This window comes from Eucyclogobius newberryi, unplaced genomic scaffold (genome assembly GCF_026437365.1).
Source record: "Eucyclogobius newberryi isolate DKJ021-1_F unplaced genomic scaffold, fEucNew1.0.hap1 SCAF_8, whole genome shotgun sequence".
NCBI lineage: Eukaryota > Metazoa > Chordata > Actinopteri > Gobiiformes > Gobiidae > Eucyclogobius > Eucyclogobius newberryi.
The window spans coordinates 35,470,506-35,489,571 of NW_027316500.1; the positions used below are offsets into that span (position 1 = coordinate 35,470,506).

Consider the following 19,066-nt stretch of genomic DNA (forward strand, 5'->3'; position numbering starts at 1 on the left):
GGCCCAAATACAGAGTCCTGAGGCCCAAATACAGAGTCCTAAGGTCCAAATACAGAGTCCTGAGGCCCAAATACAGAGTCCTGAGGCCCAAATACAGAGTACTGAGGCCCAAATACAGAGTCCTGAGGCCCAAATACAGAGTCCTGAGGCCCAAATACAGAGTCCTGAGGCCCAAATACAGAGTCCTGAGGACCAAACACAGAGTCCTGAGGCCCAAATACAGAGTCCTGAGGCCCAAATACAGAGTCATGAGGCCCAAATACAGAGTCCTGAGGCCCAAATACAGAGTCCTGAGGACCAAATACAGAGTCTGAGGCCCAAATACAGAGTCCTGAGGCCCAAATACAGAGTCCTGAGGCCCAAATACAGAGTCGTCCTGTACTTTGCACATTCCTCCTGTAGGACCCTGGAGACACTGTTTGACCGACTGCGTCAGACGAGCGACACCAGAATTACACAGGAAAAGCAAAGGTCACATGAAAACACAGAGAGGAATCTAAGTGCTCATCAGCAGGACGTAAGTGCTCATCAGCAGGACCTAAGTGCTCATCAGCAGGACCTAAGTGCTCATCAGCAGGACCTAAGTGCTCATCAGCAGGACCTAAGTGCTCATCAGCAGGACCTAAGTGCTCATCAGCAGGACCTAAGTTTACATTGACGTGCAAATAATAAGATCATTTCTGAATAAAACCTGAGTAAATCTCATTTGCTGTTACAACCCTCACAACTCCCACACGAGAGAGACAAAAGCCCTCCCGTGTGTCCTCCCGTGCCTCAGATGTCCTCCCGTGTGTCCTCCCGTGCCTCAGATGTCCTCCCGTGTGTCCTCCCGTGCCTCAGATGCCCTCCCGTGTGTCCTCCCGTGCCTCAGATGTCCTCCCGTGTGTCCTCCCGTGCCTCAGATGTCCTCCCGTGTGTCCTCCCGTGCCTCAGATGCCCTCCCGTGTGTCCTCCCGTGCCTCAGATGCCCTCCCGTGTGTCCTCCCGTGCCTCAGATGTCCTCCCGTGTGTCCTCCCGTGCCTCAGATGTCCTCCCGTGTGTCCTCCCGTGCCTCAGATGCCCTCCCGTGTGTCCTCCCGTGCCTCAGATGTCCTCCCGTGTGTCCTCCCGTGCCTCAGATGTCCTCCCGTGTGTCCTCCCGTGCCTCAGATGTCCTCCCGTGTGTCCTCCCGTGCCTCAGATGTCCTCCCGTGTGTCCTCCCGTGCCTCAGATGCCCTCCCGTGTGTCCTCCCGTGCCTCAGATGCCCTCCCGTGTGTCCTCCCGTGCCTCAGATGTCCTCCCGTGTGTCCTCCCGTGCCTCAGATGCCCTCCCGTGTGTCCTCCCGTGCCTCAGATGCCCTCCCGTGTGTCCTCCCGTGCCTCAGATGCCCTCCCGTGTGTCCTCCCGTGCCTCAGATGCCCTCCCGTGTGTCCTCCCGTGCCTCAGATGCCCTCCCGTGTGTCCTCCCGTGCCTCAGATGCCCTCCCGTGTGTCCTCCCGTGCCTCAGATGTCCTCCCGTGTGTCCTCCCGTGCCTCAGATGTCCTCCCGTGTGTCCTCCCGTGCCTCAGATGTCCTCCCGTGTGTCCTCCCGTGCCTCAGATGCCCTCCCGTGTGTCCTCCCGTGCCTCAGATGCCCTCCCGTGTGTCCTCCCGTGCCTCAGATGCCCTCCCGTGTGTCCTCCCGTGCCTCAGATGCCCTCCCGTGTGTCCTCCCGTGCCTCAGATGTCCTCCCGTGTGTCCTCCCGTGCCTCAGATGCCCTCCCGTGTGTCCTCCCGGGCCTCAGATGTCCTCCCGTGTGTCCTCCCGTGCCTCAGATGTCCTCCCGTGTGTCCTCCCGTGCCTCAGATGTCCTCCCGTGTGTCCTCCCGTGCCTCAGATGTCCTCCCGTGTGTCCTCCCGTGCCTCAGATGTCCTCCCGTGTGTCCTCCCGTGCCTCAGATGCCCTCCCGTGTGTCCTCCCGTGCCTCAGATGCCCTCCCGTGTGTCCTCCCGTGCCTCAGATGCCCTCCCGTGTGTCCTCCCGTGCCTCAGATGCCCTCCCGTGTGTCCTCCCGTGCCTCAGATGCCCTCCCGTGTGTCCTCCCGTGCCTCAGATGCCCTCCCGTGTGTCCTCCCGTGCCTCAGATGCCCTCCCGTGTGTCCTCCCGTGCCTCAGATGCCCTCCCGTGTGTCCTCCCGTGCCTCAGATGTCCTCCCGTGTGTTCTCCCGTGCCTCAGATGTCCTCCCGTGTGTCCTCCCGTGCCTCAGATGTCCTCCCGTGTGTCCTCCCGTGCCTCAGATGTCCTCCCGTGTGTCCTCCCGTGCCTCAGATGCCCTCCCGTGTGTCCTCCCGTGCCTCAGATGCCCTCCCGTGTGTCCTCCCGTGCCTCAGATGTCCTCCCGTGTGTCCTCCCGTGCCTCAGATGCCCTCCCGTGTGTCCTCCCGTGCCTCAGATGCCCTCCCGTGTGTCCTCCCGTGCCTCAGATGTCCTCCCGTGTGTCCTCCCGTGCCTCAGATGTCCTCCCGTGTGTCCTCCCGTGCCTCAGATGCCCTCCCGTGTGTCCTCCCGTGCCTCAGATGTCCTCCCGTGTGTCCTCCCGCTCTGACCTGATGATGAAAGGGCAGTTGACCTGCAGCAGGAGGTTCTTCTCAGAGAAAACGTGCTCCTGCTGCTTGTGCTGCACCACGTGCTGCTTCTTTATGCACTTCAGAGCAAACGTCCTGTCCTCGTCCTTCATCTTCACCTGAAACACAGACATGTCACTCCTCTGCACCGCCTGAGCTTCATCTGCACCGCCTGAGCTTCATCTGTACCCTCAAAGCTTCATCTGCCTTGTCTGAGCTTCATCTGCATCGTGTGGGCTTCATCTGCACCCTCAAAGCTTCATCTGCACCCTCAAAGCTTCATCTGCACCCTCAAAGCTTCATCTGCACCCTCAAAGCTTCATCTGCACCCTCAAAGCTTCATCTGCACCCTCAAAGCTTCATCTGCACCCTCAAAGCTTCATCTGCACCCCTCAAAGCTTCATCTGCACCCTCAAAGCTTCATCTGCATCGTCTGAGCTGCATCTTCAGTGTCTGAGCTTCATCTGAGCTTCATCTGCATCGTCTGAGCTTCATCTGAGCTTCTTTTTGTGACTCGCTCAGATCGACCTCAGGAGTAAAAAGTATAATTCAGGATGTTTTAGATTTGATTTCCAGGTTGAATAAAGTGATTTTCACCAGTTCTACGCGTCCGAAGCCTCCGACGCCCAGAGTCGCCATGAGTTCCATCTGGTCCAGAGGATGGTCCGGTTTCAGCTGGTCCAGTCGTTCTCTGAGTTTGAGCAGGTCTGAGGTCTGGGCCGGGTCCAAGTCCAGACTCTTGGGTCTTCAGGAGGCGGAGTTAAGGTCAGATATTTGTAAAGGTCAGACAAACGTTTGTGATGTTCATCCAACTTCAGCTTCTAAAGTTCACAAACATTTACATTTGAATTAAAACATTTAAACTGTTCTGGTCCACTACATGGTCAATGGTCCCCCATTGAAATGCATCAGAGGCTAACGCTAACGCTCCCATTGAAAATGCATCAGAGGCTAACGCTAACGCTCCCATTGAAATGCATCAGAGGCTAACGCTAACGCTCCCATTGAAATGCATCAGAGGCTAACGCTAACGCTCCCATTGAAAATGCATCAGAGGCTAACGCTAACGCTCCCATTGAAATGCATCAGAGGCTAACGCTAACGCTCCCATTGAAATGCATCAGAGGCTAACGCTAACGCTCCCATTGAAATGCATCAGAGGCTAACGCTAACGCTCCCATTGAAAATGCATCAGAGGCTAACGCTAACGCTCCCATTGAAATGCATCAGAGGCTAACGCTAACGCTCCCATTGAAATGCATCAGAGGCTAACGCTAACGCTCCCATTGAAAATGCATCAGAGGCCAACGCTAACGCTCCCATTGAAATGCATCAGAGGCCAACGCTAACGCTCCCATTGAAATGCATCAGAGGCTAACGCTAACGCTCCCATTGAAATGCATCAGAGGCTAACGCTAACGCTCCCATTGAAATGCATCAGAGGCTAACGCTAACGCTCCCATTGAAAATGCATCAGAGGCTAACGCTAACGCTCCCATTGAAAATGCATCAGAGGCTAACGCTAACGCTCCCATTGAAAATGCATCAGAGGCTAACGCTAACGCTCCCATTGAAAATGCATCAGAGGCTAACGCTAACGCTCCCATTGAAATGCATCAGAGGCTAACGCTAACGCTCCCATTGAAAATGCATCAGAGGCTAACGCTAACGCTCCCATTGAAAATGCATCAGAGGCTAACGCTAACGCTCCCATTGAAAATGCATCAGAGGCTAACGCTAAAGCTCCCATTGAAAATGCATCAGAGGCTAACGCTAACGCTCCCATTGAAAATGCATCAGAGGCTAACGCTAACGCTCCCATTGAAAATGCATCAGAGGCTAACGCTAACGCTCCCATTGAAAATGCATCAGAGGCTAACGCTAACGCTCCCATTGAAATGCATCAGAGGCTAACGCTAACGCTCCCATTGAAAATGCATCAGAGGCTAACGCTAACGCTCCCATTGAAAATGCATCAGAGGCTAACGCTAACGCTCCCATTGAAAATGCATCAGAGGCTAACGCTAAAGCTCCCATTGAAAATGCATCAGAGGCTAACGCTAACGCTCCCATTGAAAATGCATCAGAGGCTAACGCTAACGCTCCCATTGAAAATGCATCAGAGGCTAACGCTAACGCTCCCATTGAAATGCATCAGAGGCTAACGCTAACGCTCCCATTGAAATGCATCAGAGGCTAACGCTAACGTTCCCATTGAAAATGCATCAGAGGCTAACGCTAACGCTCCCATTGAAATGCATCAGAGGCTAACGCTAACGCTCCCATTGAAAATGCATCAGAGGCTAACGCTAAGGCTCCCATTGAAATGCATCAGAGGCTAACGCTAACGCTCCCATTGAAATGCATCAGAGGCTAACGCTAACGCTCCCATTGAAAATGCATCAGAGGCTAACGCTAACGCTCCCATTGAAATGCATCAGAGGCTAACGCTAACGCTCCCATTGAAATGCATCAGAGGCTAACGCTAACGCTCCCATTGAAATGCATCAGAGGCTAACGCTAACGCTCCCATTGAAAATGCATCAGAGGCTAACGCTAACGCTCCCATTGAAAATGCATCAGAGGCTAACGCTAACGCTCCCATTGAAAATGCATCAGAGGCTAACGCTAACGCTCCCATTGAAATGCATCAGAGGCTAACGCTAACGCTCCCATTGAAATGCATCAGAGGCTAACGCTAACGCTCCCATTGAAAATGCATCAGAGGCTAACGCTAACGCTCCCATTGAAATGCATCAGAGGCTAACGCTAACGCTCCCATTGAAATGCATCAGAGGCTAACGCTAACGCTCCCATTGAAATGCATCAGAGGCTAACGCTAACGCTCCCATTGAAAATGCATCAGAGGCTAACGCTAACGCTCCCATTGAAATGCATCAGAGGCTAACGCTAACGCTCCCATTGAAAATGCATCAGAGGCTAACGCTAACGCTCCCATTGAAAATGCATCAGAGGCTAACGCTACCGCTCCCATTGAAAATGCATCAGAGGCTAACGCTAACGCTCCCATTGAAAATGCATCAGAGGCTAACGCTACCGCTCCCATTGAAAATGCATCAGAGGCTAACGCTAACGCTCCCATTGAAAATGCATCAGAGGCTAACACTAACGCTCCCATTGAAAATGCATCAGAGGCTAACGCTCCCATTGAAAATGCATCAGAGGCTAACGCTAACGCTCCCATTGAAAATGCATCAGAGGCTAACGCTAACGCTCCCATTGAAAATGCATCAGAGGCTAACGCTAACGCTCCCATTGAAATGCATCAGAGGCTAACGCTAACGCTCCCATTGAAATGCATCAGAGGCTAACGCTAACGCTCCCATTGAAAATATATCAGAGGCTAACGCTAACGCTCCCATTGAAATGCATCAGAGGCTAACGCTAACGCTCCCATTGAAATGCATCAGAGGCTAACGCTAACGCTCCCATTGAAAATGCATCAGAGGCCAACGCTAACGCTCCCATTGAAATGCATCAGAGGCTAACGCTAACGCTCCCATTGAAATGCATCAGAGGCTAACGCTAACGCTCCCATTGAAATGCATCAGAGGCTAACGCTAACGCTCCCATTGAAAATGCATCAGAGGCTAACGCTAACGCTCCCATTGAAAATGCATCAGAGGCTAACGCTAACGCTCCCATTGAAAATGCATCAGAGGCTAACGCTAACGCTCCCATTGAAAATGCATCAGAGGCTAACGCTAACGCTCCCATTGAAATGCATCAGAGGCTAACGCTAACGCTCCCATTGAAAATGCATCAGAGGCTAACGCTAACGCTCCCATTGAAAATGCATCAGAGGCTAACGCTAACGCTCCCATTGAAAATGCATCAGAGGCTAACGCTAAAGCTCCCATTGAAAATGCATCAGAGGCTAACGCTAACGCTCCCATTGAAAATGCATCAGAGGCTAACGCTAACGCTCCCATTGAAAATGCATCAGAGGCTAACGCTAACGCTCCCATTGAAATGCATCAGAGGCTAACGCTAACGCTCCCATTGAAATGCATCAGAGGCTAACGCTAACGTTCCCATTGAAAATGCATCAGAGGCTAACGCTAACGCTCCCATTGAAATGCATCAGAGGCTAACGCTAACGCTCCCATTGAAAATGCATCAGAGGCTAACGCTAAGGCTCCCATTGAAAATGCATCAGAGGCTAACGCTAACGCTCCCATTGAAAATGCATCAGAGGCTAACGCTACCGCTCCCATTGAAAATGCATCAGAGGCTAACGCTAACGCTCCCATTGAAAATGCATCAGAGGCTAACGCTAACGCTCCCATTGAAAATGCATCAGAGGCTAACGCTAAAGCTCCCATTGAAAATGCATCAGAGGCTAACGCTAACGCTCCCATTGAAAATGCATCAGAGGCTAACGCTAAAGCTCCCATTGAAAATGCATCAGAGGCTAACGCTAACGCTCCCATTGAAAATGCATCAGAGGCTAACGCTAACGCTCCCATTGAAAATGCATCAGAGGCTAACGCTAACGCTCCCATTGAAAATGCATCAGAGGCTAACGCTAACGCTCCCATTGAAATGCATCAGAGGCTAACGCTAACGCTCCCATTGAAAATGCATCAGAGGCTAACGCTAACGCTCCCATTGAAAATGCATCAGAGGCTAACGCTAACGCTCCCATTGAAAATGCATCAGAGGCTAACGCTAAAGCTCCCATTGAAAATGCATCAGAGGCTAACGCTAACGCTCCCATTGAAAATGCATCAGAGGCTAACGCTAACGCTCCCATTGAAAATGCATCAGAGGCTAACGCTAACGCTCCCATTGAAATGCATCAGAGGCTAACGCTAACGCTCCCATTGAAATGCATCAGAGGCTAACGCTAACGTTCCCATTGAAAATGCATCAGAGGCTAACGCTAACGCTCCCATTGAAATGCATCAGAGGCTAACGCTAACGCTCCCATTGAAAATGCATCAGAGGCTAACGCTAAGGCTCCCATTGAAATGCATCAGAGGCTAACGCTAACGCTCCCATTGAAATGCATCAGAGGCTAACGCTAACGCTCCCATTGAAAATGCATCAGAGGCTAACGCTAACGCTCCCATTGAAATGCATCAGAGGCTAACGCTAACGCTCCCATTGAAATGCATCAGAGGCTAACGCTAACGCTCCCATTGAAATGCATCAGAGGCTAACGCTAACGCTCCCATTGAAAATGCATCAGAGGCTAACGCTAACGCTCCCATTGAAAATGCATCAGAGGCTAACGCTAACGCTCCCATTGAAAATGCATCAGAGGCTAACGCTAACGCTCCCATTGAAATGCATCAGAGGCTAACGCTAACGCTCCCATTGAAATGCATCAGAGGCTAACGCTAACGCTCCCATTGAAAATGCATCAGAGGCTAACGCTAACGCTCCCATTGAAATGCATCAGAGGCTAACGCTAACGCTCCCATTGAAATGCATCAGAGGCTAACGCTAACGCTCCCATTGAAATGCATCAGAGGCTAACGCTAACGCTCCCATTGAAAATGCATCAGAGGCTAACGCTAACGCTCCCATTGAAATGCATCAGAGGCTAACGCTAACGCTCCCATTGAAAATGCATCAGAGGCTAACGCTAACGCTCCCATTGAAAATGCATCAGAGGCTAACGCTACCGCTCCCATTGAAAATGCATCAGAGGCTAACGCTAACGCTCCCATTGAAAATGCATCAGAGGCTAACGCTACCGCTCCCATTGAAAATGCATCAGAGGCTAACGCTAACGCTCCCATTGAAAATGCATCAGAGGCTAACACTAACGCTCCCATTGAAAATGCATCAGAGGCTAACGCTCCCATTGAAAATGCATCAGAGGCTAACGCTAACGCTCCCATTGAAAATGCATCAGAGGCTAACGCTAACGCTCCCATTGAAAATGCATCAGAGGCTAACGCTAACGCTCCCATTGAAATGCATCAGAGGCTAACGCTAACGCTCCCATTGAAAATGCATCAGAGGCTAACGCTAACGCTCCCATTGAAAATGCATCAGAGGCTAACGCTAACGCTCCCATTGAAATGCATCAGAGGCTAACGCTAACGCTCCCATTGAAATGCATCAGAGGCTAACGCTAACGCTCCCATTGAAAATGCATCAGAGGCTAACGCTAACGCTCCCATTGAAATGCATCAGAGGCTAACGCTAACGCTCCCATTGAAATGCATCAGAGGCTAACGCTAACGCTCCCATTGAAATGCATCAGAGGCTAACGCTAACGCTCCCATTGAAAATGCATCAGAGGCTAACGCTAACGCTCCCATTGAAAATGCATCAGAGGCTAACGCTAACGCTCCCATTGAAAATGCATCAGAGGCTAACGCTAACGCTCCCATTGAAAATGCATCAGAGGCTAACGCTAACGCTCCCATTGAAATGCATCAGAGGCTAACGCTAACGCTCCCATTGAAAATGCATCAGAGGCTAACGCTAACGCTCCCATTGAAAATGCATCAGAGGCTAACGCTAACGCTCCCATTGAAAATGCATCAGAGGCTAACGCTAAAGCTCCCATTGAAAATGCATCAGAGGCTAACGCTAACGCTCCCATTGAAAATGCATCAGAGGCTAACGCTAACGCTCCCATTGAAAATGCATCAGAGGCTAACGCTAACGCTCCCATTGAAATGCATCAGAGGCTAACGCTAACGCTCCCATTGAAATGCATCAGAGGCTAACGCTAACGTTCCCATTGAAAATGCATCAGAGGCTAACGCTAACGCTCCCATTGAAATGCATCAGAGGCTAACGCTAACGCTCCCATTGAAAATGCATCAGAGGCTAACGCTAAGGCTCCCATTGAAAATGCATCAGAGGCTAACGCTAACGCTCCCATTGAAAATGCATCAGAGGCTAACGCTACCGCTCCCATTGAAAATGCATCAGAGGCTAACGCTAACGCTCCCATTGAAAATGCATCAGAGGCTAACGCTAACGCTCCCATTGAAAATGCATCAGAGGCTAACGCTCCCATTGAAAATGCATCAGAGGCTAACGCTAACGCTCCCATTGAAAATGCATCAGAGGCTAACGCTAACTTCCCATTGAAAATGCATCGGAGGCTAACGCTAATGCTCCCATTGAAAATGTAGCGAACCACCCTGACCCGGATTTGAACCCGCGACACTGTGGGCCACACACCGCGGGCCACAGAGGGCCACAGAGGGCCACAGAGCGCAGAGGGCCACAGAGGGCCACAGAGCACAGAGGGCCACAGAGGGCCACAGAGGGCCACAGAGGGCCACAGAGCACAGAGGGCCACAGAGCACAGAGGGCCACAGAGGGCCACAGAGGGCCACAGAGCACAGAGGGGCACAGAGGGCCACAGAGGGCCACAGAGGGCCACAGAGCACAGAGGGCCACAGAGCACAGAGGGCCACAGAGGGCCACAGAGGGCCACAGAGGGCCACAGAGCACAGAGGGGCACAGAGCACAGAGGGCCACAGAGGGCCACAGAGGGCCACAGAGGGCCACAGAGCACAGAGGGCCACAGAGCACAGAGGACCACAGAGGGCCACAGAGGGCCACAGAGGGCCACAGAGGGCCACAGAGCACAGAGGGCCACAGAGGGCCACAGAGGGCCACAGAGGGCCACAGAGCACAGAGGGGCACAGAGCACAGAGGGCCACAGAGGGCCACAGAGGGCCACAGAGGGCCACAGAGCACAGAGGGCCACAGAGCACAGAGGACCACAGAGGGCCACAGAGGGCCACAGAGGGCCACAGAGCACAGAGGGCCACAGAGGGCCACAGAGGGCCACAGAGCACAGAGGTCCACAGAGCACAGAGGGCCACAGAGGGCCACAGAGGGCCACAGAGCACAGAGGGCCACAGAGGGCCACAGAGGGCCACAGAGCACAGAGGGCCACAGAGGGCCACAGAGCACAGAGGGCCACAGAGCACAGAGGGCCACAGAGGGCCACAGAGGGCCACAGAGCACAGAGGGCCACAGAGGGCCACAGAGGGCCACAGAGGGCCACAGAGGGCCACAGAGCACAGAGGGCCACAGAGGGCCACAGAGGGCACATGTGACATCACTGGATGACATGTGCTTGTGCTGTAAAAGTGAATTAAACTGAAAACATTAATGATAAAACACAAAAGGTTAAAATGAGATGAGCTCCTCCTGTTTGAAAGACCAACGGCTGATTTAAATTTAAATCAATTTAAAAATAATAATCCATATTTGAAAAGGTTCCTCAGTCTGTGGACAGATCGTTAGAATAAACAAGCTCAAGTTTATGTAAATGAGATGCTAATGAGCGCTTGTAAACACAGTGACCATGTGACTGACCTCCTCCTCCTCTGGTCACTCAGAGAAAGCTCCTCCACATAAGACCTGAGATGGACTTGAAGCTCCTCCAACGTCCCAAACATCTGCGTGAAGCTCCTGCACAAAGACCGGGTTTAGACCTGGTTCAGTCCTGGTTTAGACCTGGTTTGGACCTGGTTTAGACCTGGTTTAGACCTGGTTTAGACCTGGTTTAGACCTGGTTTAGACCTAGTTTAGTCCTGGTTTAGACCTGGTTTAGACCTGGTTTAGTCCTGGTTTAGACCTGGTTTAGTCCTGGTTTAGACCCGGTTTTGACCAGGTTCGGACTCACTCTCGGTCCAGGACGAGACAGTGCGTGTCGTTCTCGTTGCAGATCACATTTGCCGACCGAACGTCTTCACTGAAACAGAAACGTGCCGAAAAAACAGTGAGTTTCTGTTTTCGACACAAATGCAAACAACAAAGTCCATGTTTCCAAAAGTGTGAGTGGAACATAATGTGATGAAGCTCAGACACATGAGAGCGTCCTCCAGGGGGCGTGTCACATGAGAGCGTCCTCCAGGGGGCGTGTCACGTGAGAGCGTCCTCCAGGGGGCGTGTCACGTGAGAGCGTCCTCCAGGGGGCGTGTCACGTGAGAGCGTCCTCCAGGGGGCGTGTCACGTGAGAGCGTCCTCCAGGGGGCGTGTCACATGAGAGCGTCCTCCAAGGGGCGTGTCACATGAGAGCGTCCTCCAGGGGGCGTGTCACATGAGAGCGTCCTCCAGGAGGCGTGTCACGTGAGAGCGTCCTCCAGGGGAGCGTCCTCCAGGGGGCGTGTCACATGAGAGCGTCCTCCAGGGGGCGTGTCACATGAGAGCGTCCACCAGGAGGCGTGTCACGTGAGAGCGTCCTCCAGGGGGCGTGTCACGTGAGAGCGTCCTCCAGGAGGCGTGTCACGTGAGAGCGTCCTCCAGGGGGCGTGTCACGTGAGAGCGTCCTCCAGGGGGCGTGTCACGTGAGAGCGTCCTCCAGGAGGCGTGTCACATGAGAGCGTCCTCCAGGGGGCGTGTCACGTGAGAGCGTCCTCCAGGGGGCGTGTCACATGAGAGCGTCCTCCAGGGGGCGTGTCACGTGAGAGCGTCCTCCAGGGGGCGTGTCACATGAGAGCGTTCTCCAGGGGGCGTGTCACGTGAGCGCGTCCTCCAGGAGGCGTGTCACGTGAGAGCGTCCTCCAGGGGGCGTGTCACGTGAGAGCGTCCTCCAGGAGGCGTGTCACGTGAGAGCGTCCTCCAGGGGGCGTGTCACGTGAGAGCGTCCTCCAGGGGGCGTGTCACGTGAGAGCGTCCTCCAGGGGGCGTGTCACGTGAGAGCGTCCTCCAGGGGGCGTGTCACGTGAGAGCGTCCTCCAGGAGGCGTGTCACATGAGAGCGTCCTCCAGGGGGCGTGTCACGTGAGAGCGTCCTCCAGGGGGCGTGTCACATGAGAGCGTCCTCCAGGGGGCGTGTCACGTGAGAGCGTCCTCCAGGGGGCGTGTCACATGAGAGCGTTCTCCAGGGGGCGTGTCACGTGAGAGCGTCCTCCAGGGGGCGTGTCACGTGAGAGCTTCCTCCAGGGGGCGTGTCACGTGAGAGCGTCCTCCAGGGGGCGTGTCACGTGAGAGCGTCCTCCAGGGGGCGTGTCACGTGAGAGCGTCCTCCAGGGGGCGTGTCACATGAGAGCGTCCTCCAGGGGGCGTGTCACGTGAGAGCGTCCTCCAGGGGGCGTGTCACGTGAGAGCGTCCTCCAGGGGGCGTGTCACATGAGAGCGTCCTCCAAGGGGCGTGTCACATGAGAGCGTCCTCCAGGGGGCGTGTCACATGAGAGCGTCCTCCAGGAGGCGTGTCACGTGAGAGCGTCCTCCAGGGGAGCGTCCTCCAGGGGGCGTGTCACATGAGAGCGTCCTCCAGGGGGCGTGTCACATGAGAGCGTCCACCAGGAGGCGTGTCACGTGAGAGCGTCCTCCAGGGGGCGTGTCACGTGAGAGCGTCCTCCAGGAGGCGTGTCACGTGAGAGCGTCCTCCAGGGGGCGTGTCACGTGAGAGCGTCCTCCAGGGGGCGTGTCACGTGAGAGCGTCCTCCAGGAGGCGTGTCACATGAGAGCGTCCTCCAGGGGGCGTGTCACGTGAGAGCGTCCTCCAGGGGGCGTGTCACATGAGAGCGTCCTCCAGGGGGCGTGTCACGTGAGAGCGTCCTCCAGGGGGCGTGTCACATGAGAGCGTTCTCCAGGGGGCGTGTCACGTGAGCGCGTCCTCCAGGAGGCGTGTCACGTGAGAGCGTCCTCCAGGGGGCGTGTCACGTGAGAGCGTCCTCCAGGAGGCGTGTCACGTGAGAGCGTCCTCCAGGGGGCGTGTCACGTGAGAGCGTCCTCCAGGGGGCGTGTCACGTGAGAGCGTCCTCCAGGGGGCGTGTCACGTGAGAGCGTCCTCCAGGGGGCGTGTCACGTGAGAGCGTCCTCCAGGAGGCGTGTCACATGAGAGCGTCCTCCAGGGGGCGTGTCACGTGAGAGCGTCCTCCAGGGGGCGTGTCACATGAGAGCGTCCTCCAGGGGGCGTGTCACGTGAGAGCGTCCTCCAGGGGGCGTGTCACATGAGAGCGTTCTCCAGGGGGCGTGTCACGTGAGAGCGTCCTCCAGGGGGCGTGTCACGTGAGAGCTTCCTCCAGGGGGCGTGTCACGTGAGAGCGTCCTCCAGGGGGCGTGTCACGTGAGAGCGTCCTCCAGGGGGCGTGTCACGTGAGAGCGTCCTCCAGGGGGCGTGTCACATGAGAGCGTCCTCCAGGGGGCGTGTCACATGAGAGCGTCCTCCAAGGGGCGTGTCACATGAGAGCGTCCTCCAGGGGGCGTGTCACATGAGAGCGTCCTCCAGGAGGCGTGTCACGTGAGAGCGTCCTCCAGGGGAGCGTCCTCCAGGGGGCGTGTCACATGAGAGCGTCCTCCAGGGGGCGTGTCACATGAGAGCGTCCACCAGGAGGCGTGTCACGTGAGAGCGTCCTCCAGGGGGCGTGTCACGTGAGAGCGTCCTCCAGGGGGCGTGTCACGTGAGAGCGTCCTCCAGGGGGCGTGTCACGCGAGAGCGTCCTCCAGGGGGCGTGTATCGCGAGAGCGTCCTCCAGGGGGCGTGTCACGTGAGAGCGTCCTCCAGGAGGCGTGTCACATGAGAGCGTCCTCCAGGGGGCGTGTCACGTGAGAGCGTCCTCCAGGGGGCGTGTCACATGAGAGCGTCCTCCAGGGGGCGTGTCACGTGAGAGCGTCCTCCAGGGGGCGTGTCACATGAGAGCGTTCTCCAGGGGGCGTGTCACGTGAGCGCGTCCTCCAGGAGGCGTGTCACGTGAGAGCGTCCTCCAGGGGGCGTGTCACGTGAGAGCGTCCTCCAGGAGGCGTGTCACGTGAGAGCGTCCTCCAGGGGGCGTGTCACGTGAGAGCGTCCTCCAGGGGGCGTGTCACGTGAGAGCGTCCTCCAGGGGGCGTGTCACGTGAGAGCGTCCTCCAGGGGGCGTGTCACGTGAGAGCGTCCACCAGGGGGCGTGTCACGCGAGAGCGTCCTCCAGGGGGCGTGTCACGTGAGAGCGTCCTCCAGGGGGCGTGTCACGTGTGAGCGTCCTCCAGGAGGCGTGTCACGCGAGAGCGTCCTCCAGGGGGCGTGTCACGTGAGAGCGTCCTCCAGGGGGCGTGTCACGTGAGAGCGTCCTCCAGGAGGCGTGTCACATGAGAGCGTCCTCCAGGGGGCGTGTCACGTGAGAGCGTCCTCCAGGAGGCGTGTCACGTGAGAGCGTCCTCCAGGAGGCGTGTCACGTGAGAGCGTCCTCCAGGAGGCGTGTCACGTGAGAGCGTCCTCCAGGAGGCGTGTCACGTGAGAGCGTCCTCAAGGGGGCGTGTCACGTGAGAGTGTCCTCCAGGGGGCGTGTCACGTGAGAGCGTCCTCCAGGAGGCGTGTTACATGAGAGCGTCCTCCAGGGGGCGTGTCACGTGAGAGCGTCCTCCAGGGGGCGTGTCACGTGAGAGCGTCCTCCAGGGGGCGTGTCACGTGAGAGTGTCCTCCAATGGGCGTGTCACATGAGAGCGTCCTCCAGGAGGCGTGTCACATGTGAGCGTCCTCCAGGAGGCGTGTCACATGAGAGCGTCCTCCAGGGGGCGTGTCACATGTGAGCGTCCTCCAGGGGGCTTGTCACATGTGAGCGTCCTCCAGGAGGCGTGTCACGTGAGAGCGTCCTCCAGGGGGCGTGTCACGTGAGAGCGTCCTCCAGGGGGCGTGTCACGTGAGAGCGTCCTCCAGGGGGCGTGTCACGTGAGAGTGTCCTCCAATGGGCGTGTCACATGAGAGCGTCCTCCAGGGGGCGTGTCACGTGAGAGCGTCCTCCAGGGGGCGTGTCACGTGAGAGTGTCCTCCAATGGGCGTGTCACATGAGAGCGTCCTCCAGGAGGCGTGTCACATGTGAGCGTCCTCCAGGGGGCGTGTCACGTGAGAGCGTCCTCCAGGGGGCGTGTCACGTGAGAGCGTCCTCCAGGGGGCGTGTCACGTGAGAGTGTCCTCCAATGGGCGTGTCACATGAGAGCGTCCTCCAGGGGGCGTGTCACGTGAGAGCGTCCTCCAGGGGGCGTGTCACGTGAGAGTGTCCTCCAATGGGCGTGTCACATGAGAGCGTCCTCCAGGGGGCGTGTCACGTGAGAGCGTCCTCCAGGGGGCGTGTCACGTGAGAGTGTCCTCCAATGGGCGTGTCACATGAGAGCGTCCTCCAGGAGGCGTGTCACATGTGAGCGTCCTCCAGGGGGCGTGTCACGTGAGAGCGTCCTCCAGGGGGCGTGTCACGTGAGAGTGTCCTCCAATGGGCGTGTCACATGAGAGCGTCCTCCAGGAGGCGTGTCACATGTGAGCGTCCTCCAGGGGGCGTGTCACGTGAGAGCTGCTTTAAACACATTATGATTCAGTGAGAACCTGATGAGAGCTTTCTCCCCGAAGTATTCTCCGACCGTCAGAGTTTTGATCTCCTGAGGTTCAGTGAAGGCCTCAGAGCTCTGAGTCACCAGCACCTAAAGAAACACACACACACAAAGAAAATCATTTCAGTCACATGCACAGCTGGTGTGATCCAGAACGTTGTGCTCAATGGTCTTATACTGAGAGTCATGTGGTGCCGGGGGTTCCTGTACAGGTCTTATACTGAGAGTCATGTGGTGCCTGAGGTTCCTGTACAGGTCTTATAATGAGAGTCAGGTGGTGCCTCAGGTTCCTGTACAGGTCTTATACTGAGAGTCATGTGGTGCCTGAGGTTCCTGTACAGGTCTTATACTGAGAGTCATGTGGTGCCTGAGGTTCCTGTACAGGTCTTATACTGAGAGTCATGTGGTGCCTGAGGTTCCTGTACAGGTCTTATACTGAGAGTCATGTGGTGCCGGGGGTTCCTGTACAGGTCTTATAATGAGAGTAATGTGGTGCCTGAGGTTCCTGTACAGGTCTTATACTGAGAGTCATGTGGTGCCGGGGGTTCCTGTACAGGTCTTATACTGAGAGTCATGTGGTGCCTGAGGTTCCTGTACAGGTCTTATACTGAGAGTCATGTGGTGCCTGAGGTTCCTGTACAGGTCTTATACTGAGAGTCATGTGGTGCCGGGGGTTCCTGTACAGGTCTTATACTGAGAGTCATGTGGTGCCTCAGGTTCCTGTACAGGTCTTATACTGAAGGTCATGTGGTGCCTGAGGTTCCTGTACAGGTCTTATAATGAGAGTCAGGTGGTGCCTCAGGTTCCTGTACAGGTCTTATACTGAGAGTCATGTGGTGCCTGAGGTTCCTGTACAGGGGTTATACTGAGAGTCATGTGGTGCCTGAGGTTCCTGTACAGGTCTTATACTGAGAGTCATGTGGTGCCGGGGGTTCCTGTACAGGTCTTATACTGAGAGTCTTGTGGTGCCTGAGGTTCCTGTACAGGTCTTATACTGAGAGTCATGTGGTGCCTGAGGTTCCTGTACAGGTCTTATACTGAGAGTCATGTGGTGCCTGAGGTTCCTGTACAGGTCTTATACTGAGAGTCATGTGGTGCCGGGGGTTCCTGTACAGGTCTTATACTGAGAGTCTTGTGGTGCCTGAGGTTCCTGTACAGGTCTTATACTGAGAGTCATGTGGTGCCTGAGGTTCCTGTACAGGTCTTATACTGAGAGTCATGTGGTGCCGGGGGTTCCTGTACAGGTCTTATAATGAGAGTCAGGTGGTGCCTCAGGTTCCTGTACAGGTCTTATACTGAAGGTCATGTGGTGCCTGAGGTTCCTGTACAGGTCTTATACTGAGAGTCATGTGGTGCCGGGGGTTCCTGTACAGGTCTTATACTGAGAGTCATGTGGTGCCGGGGGTTCCTGTACAGGTCTTATAATGAGAGTCAGGTGGTGCCTCAGGTTCCTGTACATGTCTTATACTGAGGGTCATGTGGTGCCCGAGGTTCCTGTACAGGTCTTATACTGAGAGTCATGTGGTGCCGAGGGTTCCTGTACAGGTCTTATACTGAGAGTCATGTGGTGCCGGGGGTTCCTGTACAGGTCTTATACTGAGAGTCATGTGGTGCCGGGGGTTCCTGTACAGGTCTTATACTGAGAGTCAAGTGGTGCCGGGGGTTCCTGTACAGGTCTTATACTGAGAGTAATGTGGTGCCGGGGGTTCCTGTACAGGTCTTATACTGAGAGTCATGTGGTGCCTGAGGTTCCTGTACAGGTCTTATACTGAGAGTCATGTGGTGCCTGAGGTTCCTGTACAGGTCTTATACTGAGAGTCATGTGGTGCCTGAGGTTCCTGTACAGGTCTTATACTGAGAGTCGTGTGGTGCCTGAGGTTCCTGTACAGGTCTTATACTGAGAGTCATGTGGTGCCTGAGGTTCCTGTACAGGTCTTATACTGAGAGTCTTGTGGTGCCGGGGGTTCCTGTACAGGTCACGACTCTCAGTATAAGTACTGAGAGTCATGTGGTGCCGGGGGTTCCTGTACAGTTCTTACTGCAGATGACAGACGCTTGAGTCATGAGGAGGAAGTGAAGAATCCCTGGCTCAAATCTGTTCTTACGACATGGAAGGAGCTGATCAGAACAAACTAAACACACATGTCACAATCTTAAACTGGTAAAACTTTATGACCAAAGGTTTTGTACCAAATAGAACTGAGCTGAGACTCAAGGTCTGGAGGACAAAAGGTCTAAAGGTTTTTCACCAGATGTAAACGAGCCTTTTGACTGAAAAAATGTATTAAATCTTATAAATCTGAACTTTCAAGAGGATTATTTAAATGATACAAAAGTATGAAGAGTCTGGACAGTCACATGACACATGAAGGGTCAAAGGGAAAGAGAGGGTCACTTTGTTCTGGAGGATGAAGAGTGGGAAAGTATAAGTACATCTCAGTGGAGAAGCACAGGAGAGCATGGAGGGAATTCTGTTGGAAAAGTGTGTCTGGTTTCTTTCTAAGCCCATGTCAAAGCTCATTACTCACAGGGAAATGTGTTTGGGCCTCAGGACTCTGTATTTGGGCCTCAGGACTCTGTATTTGGACCTTAGGACTCTGTATTTGGACCTTAGGACTCTGTATTTGGACCTTAGGACTCTGTATTTGGACCTTAGGACTCTGTATTTGGTCCTCAGGACTCTGTATTTGGGCCTCAGGACTCTGTATTTGGACCTTAGGACTCTGTATTTGGACCTTAGGACTCTGTATTTGGTCCTTAGGACTCTGTATTTGGACCTTAGGACTCTGTATTTGGTCCTCAGGACTCTGTATTTGGGCCTCAGGACTCTGTATTTGGACCTTAGGACTCTGTATTTGGACCTCAGGACTCTGTATTTGGTCCTCAGGACTCTGTATTTGGGCCTCATGACTCTGTGTCTGGACCTCGGGACTCTGTATTTGGGCCTCAGGACTCTGTATTTGGGCCTCAGGACTCTGTATTTGGGCCTCAGGACTCTGTATTTGGGCCTCAGGACTCTGTATTTGGGCCTCAGGACTCTGTATTTGGGCCTCAGGACATTTTACTTGACATATGGAAAATTGAAAAAAATACATTTGGACTCAAATTGAAAATGGACACATTTGACAGACTTTGGACAAAATGAGACGTGTTTCTTTTAGGGTTCTCAAGGACATGATTTTATCTTTATTTTTTTTATTTGTTGAATGTC

General features: G+C 54.5%; 1 protein-coding gene across 1 annotated transcript in view; it reads right to left on the minus strand.

Moving 5' to 3' along the window:
* The window catches only part of prkg2l (protein kinase cGMP-dependent 2, like), a 213,539-nt gene that overhangs the window by 174,719 nt on the left and 19,754 nt on the right, over positions 1-19,066 (minus strand). The window contains exons 7-11 of the mRNA XM_072436872.1: positions 15,851-15,945; positions 11,232-11,300; positions 10,922-11,017; positions 3,191-3,338; positions 2,576-2,712 (exon numbers count right to left, since the gene is read on the minus strand). Of these exons, the coding sequence (XP_072292973.1) occupies positions 2,576-2,712; positions 3,191-3,338; positions 10,922-11,017; positions 11,232-11,300; positions 15,851-15,945 (545 nt within the window). The remainder of the gene's footprint in view (positions 1-2,575; positions 2,713-3,190; positions 3,339-10,921; positions 11,018-11,231; positions 11,301-15,850; positions 15,946-19,066) is intronic.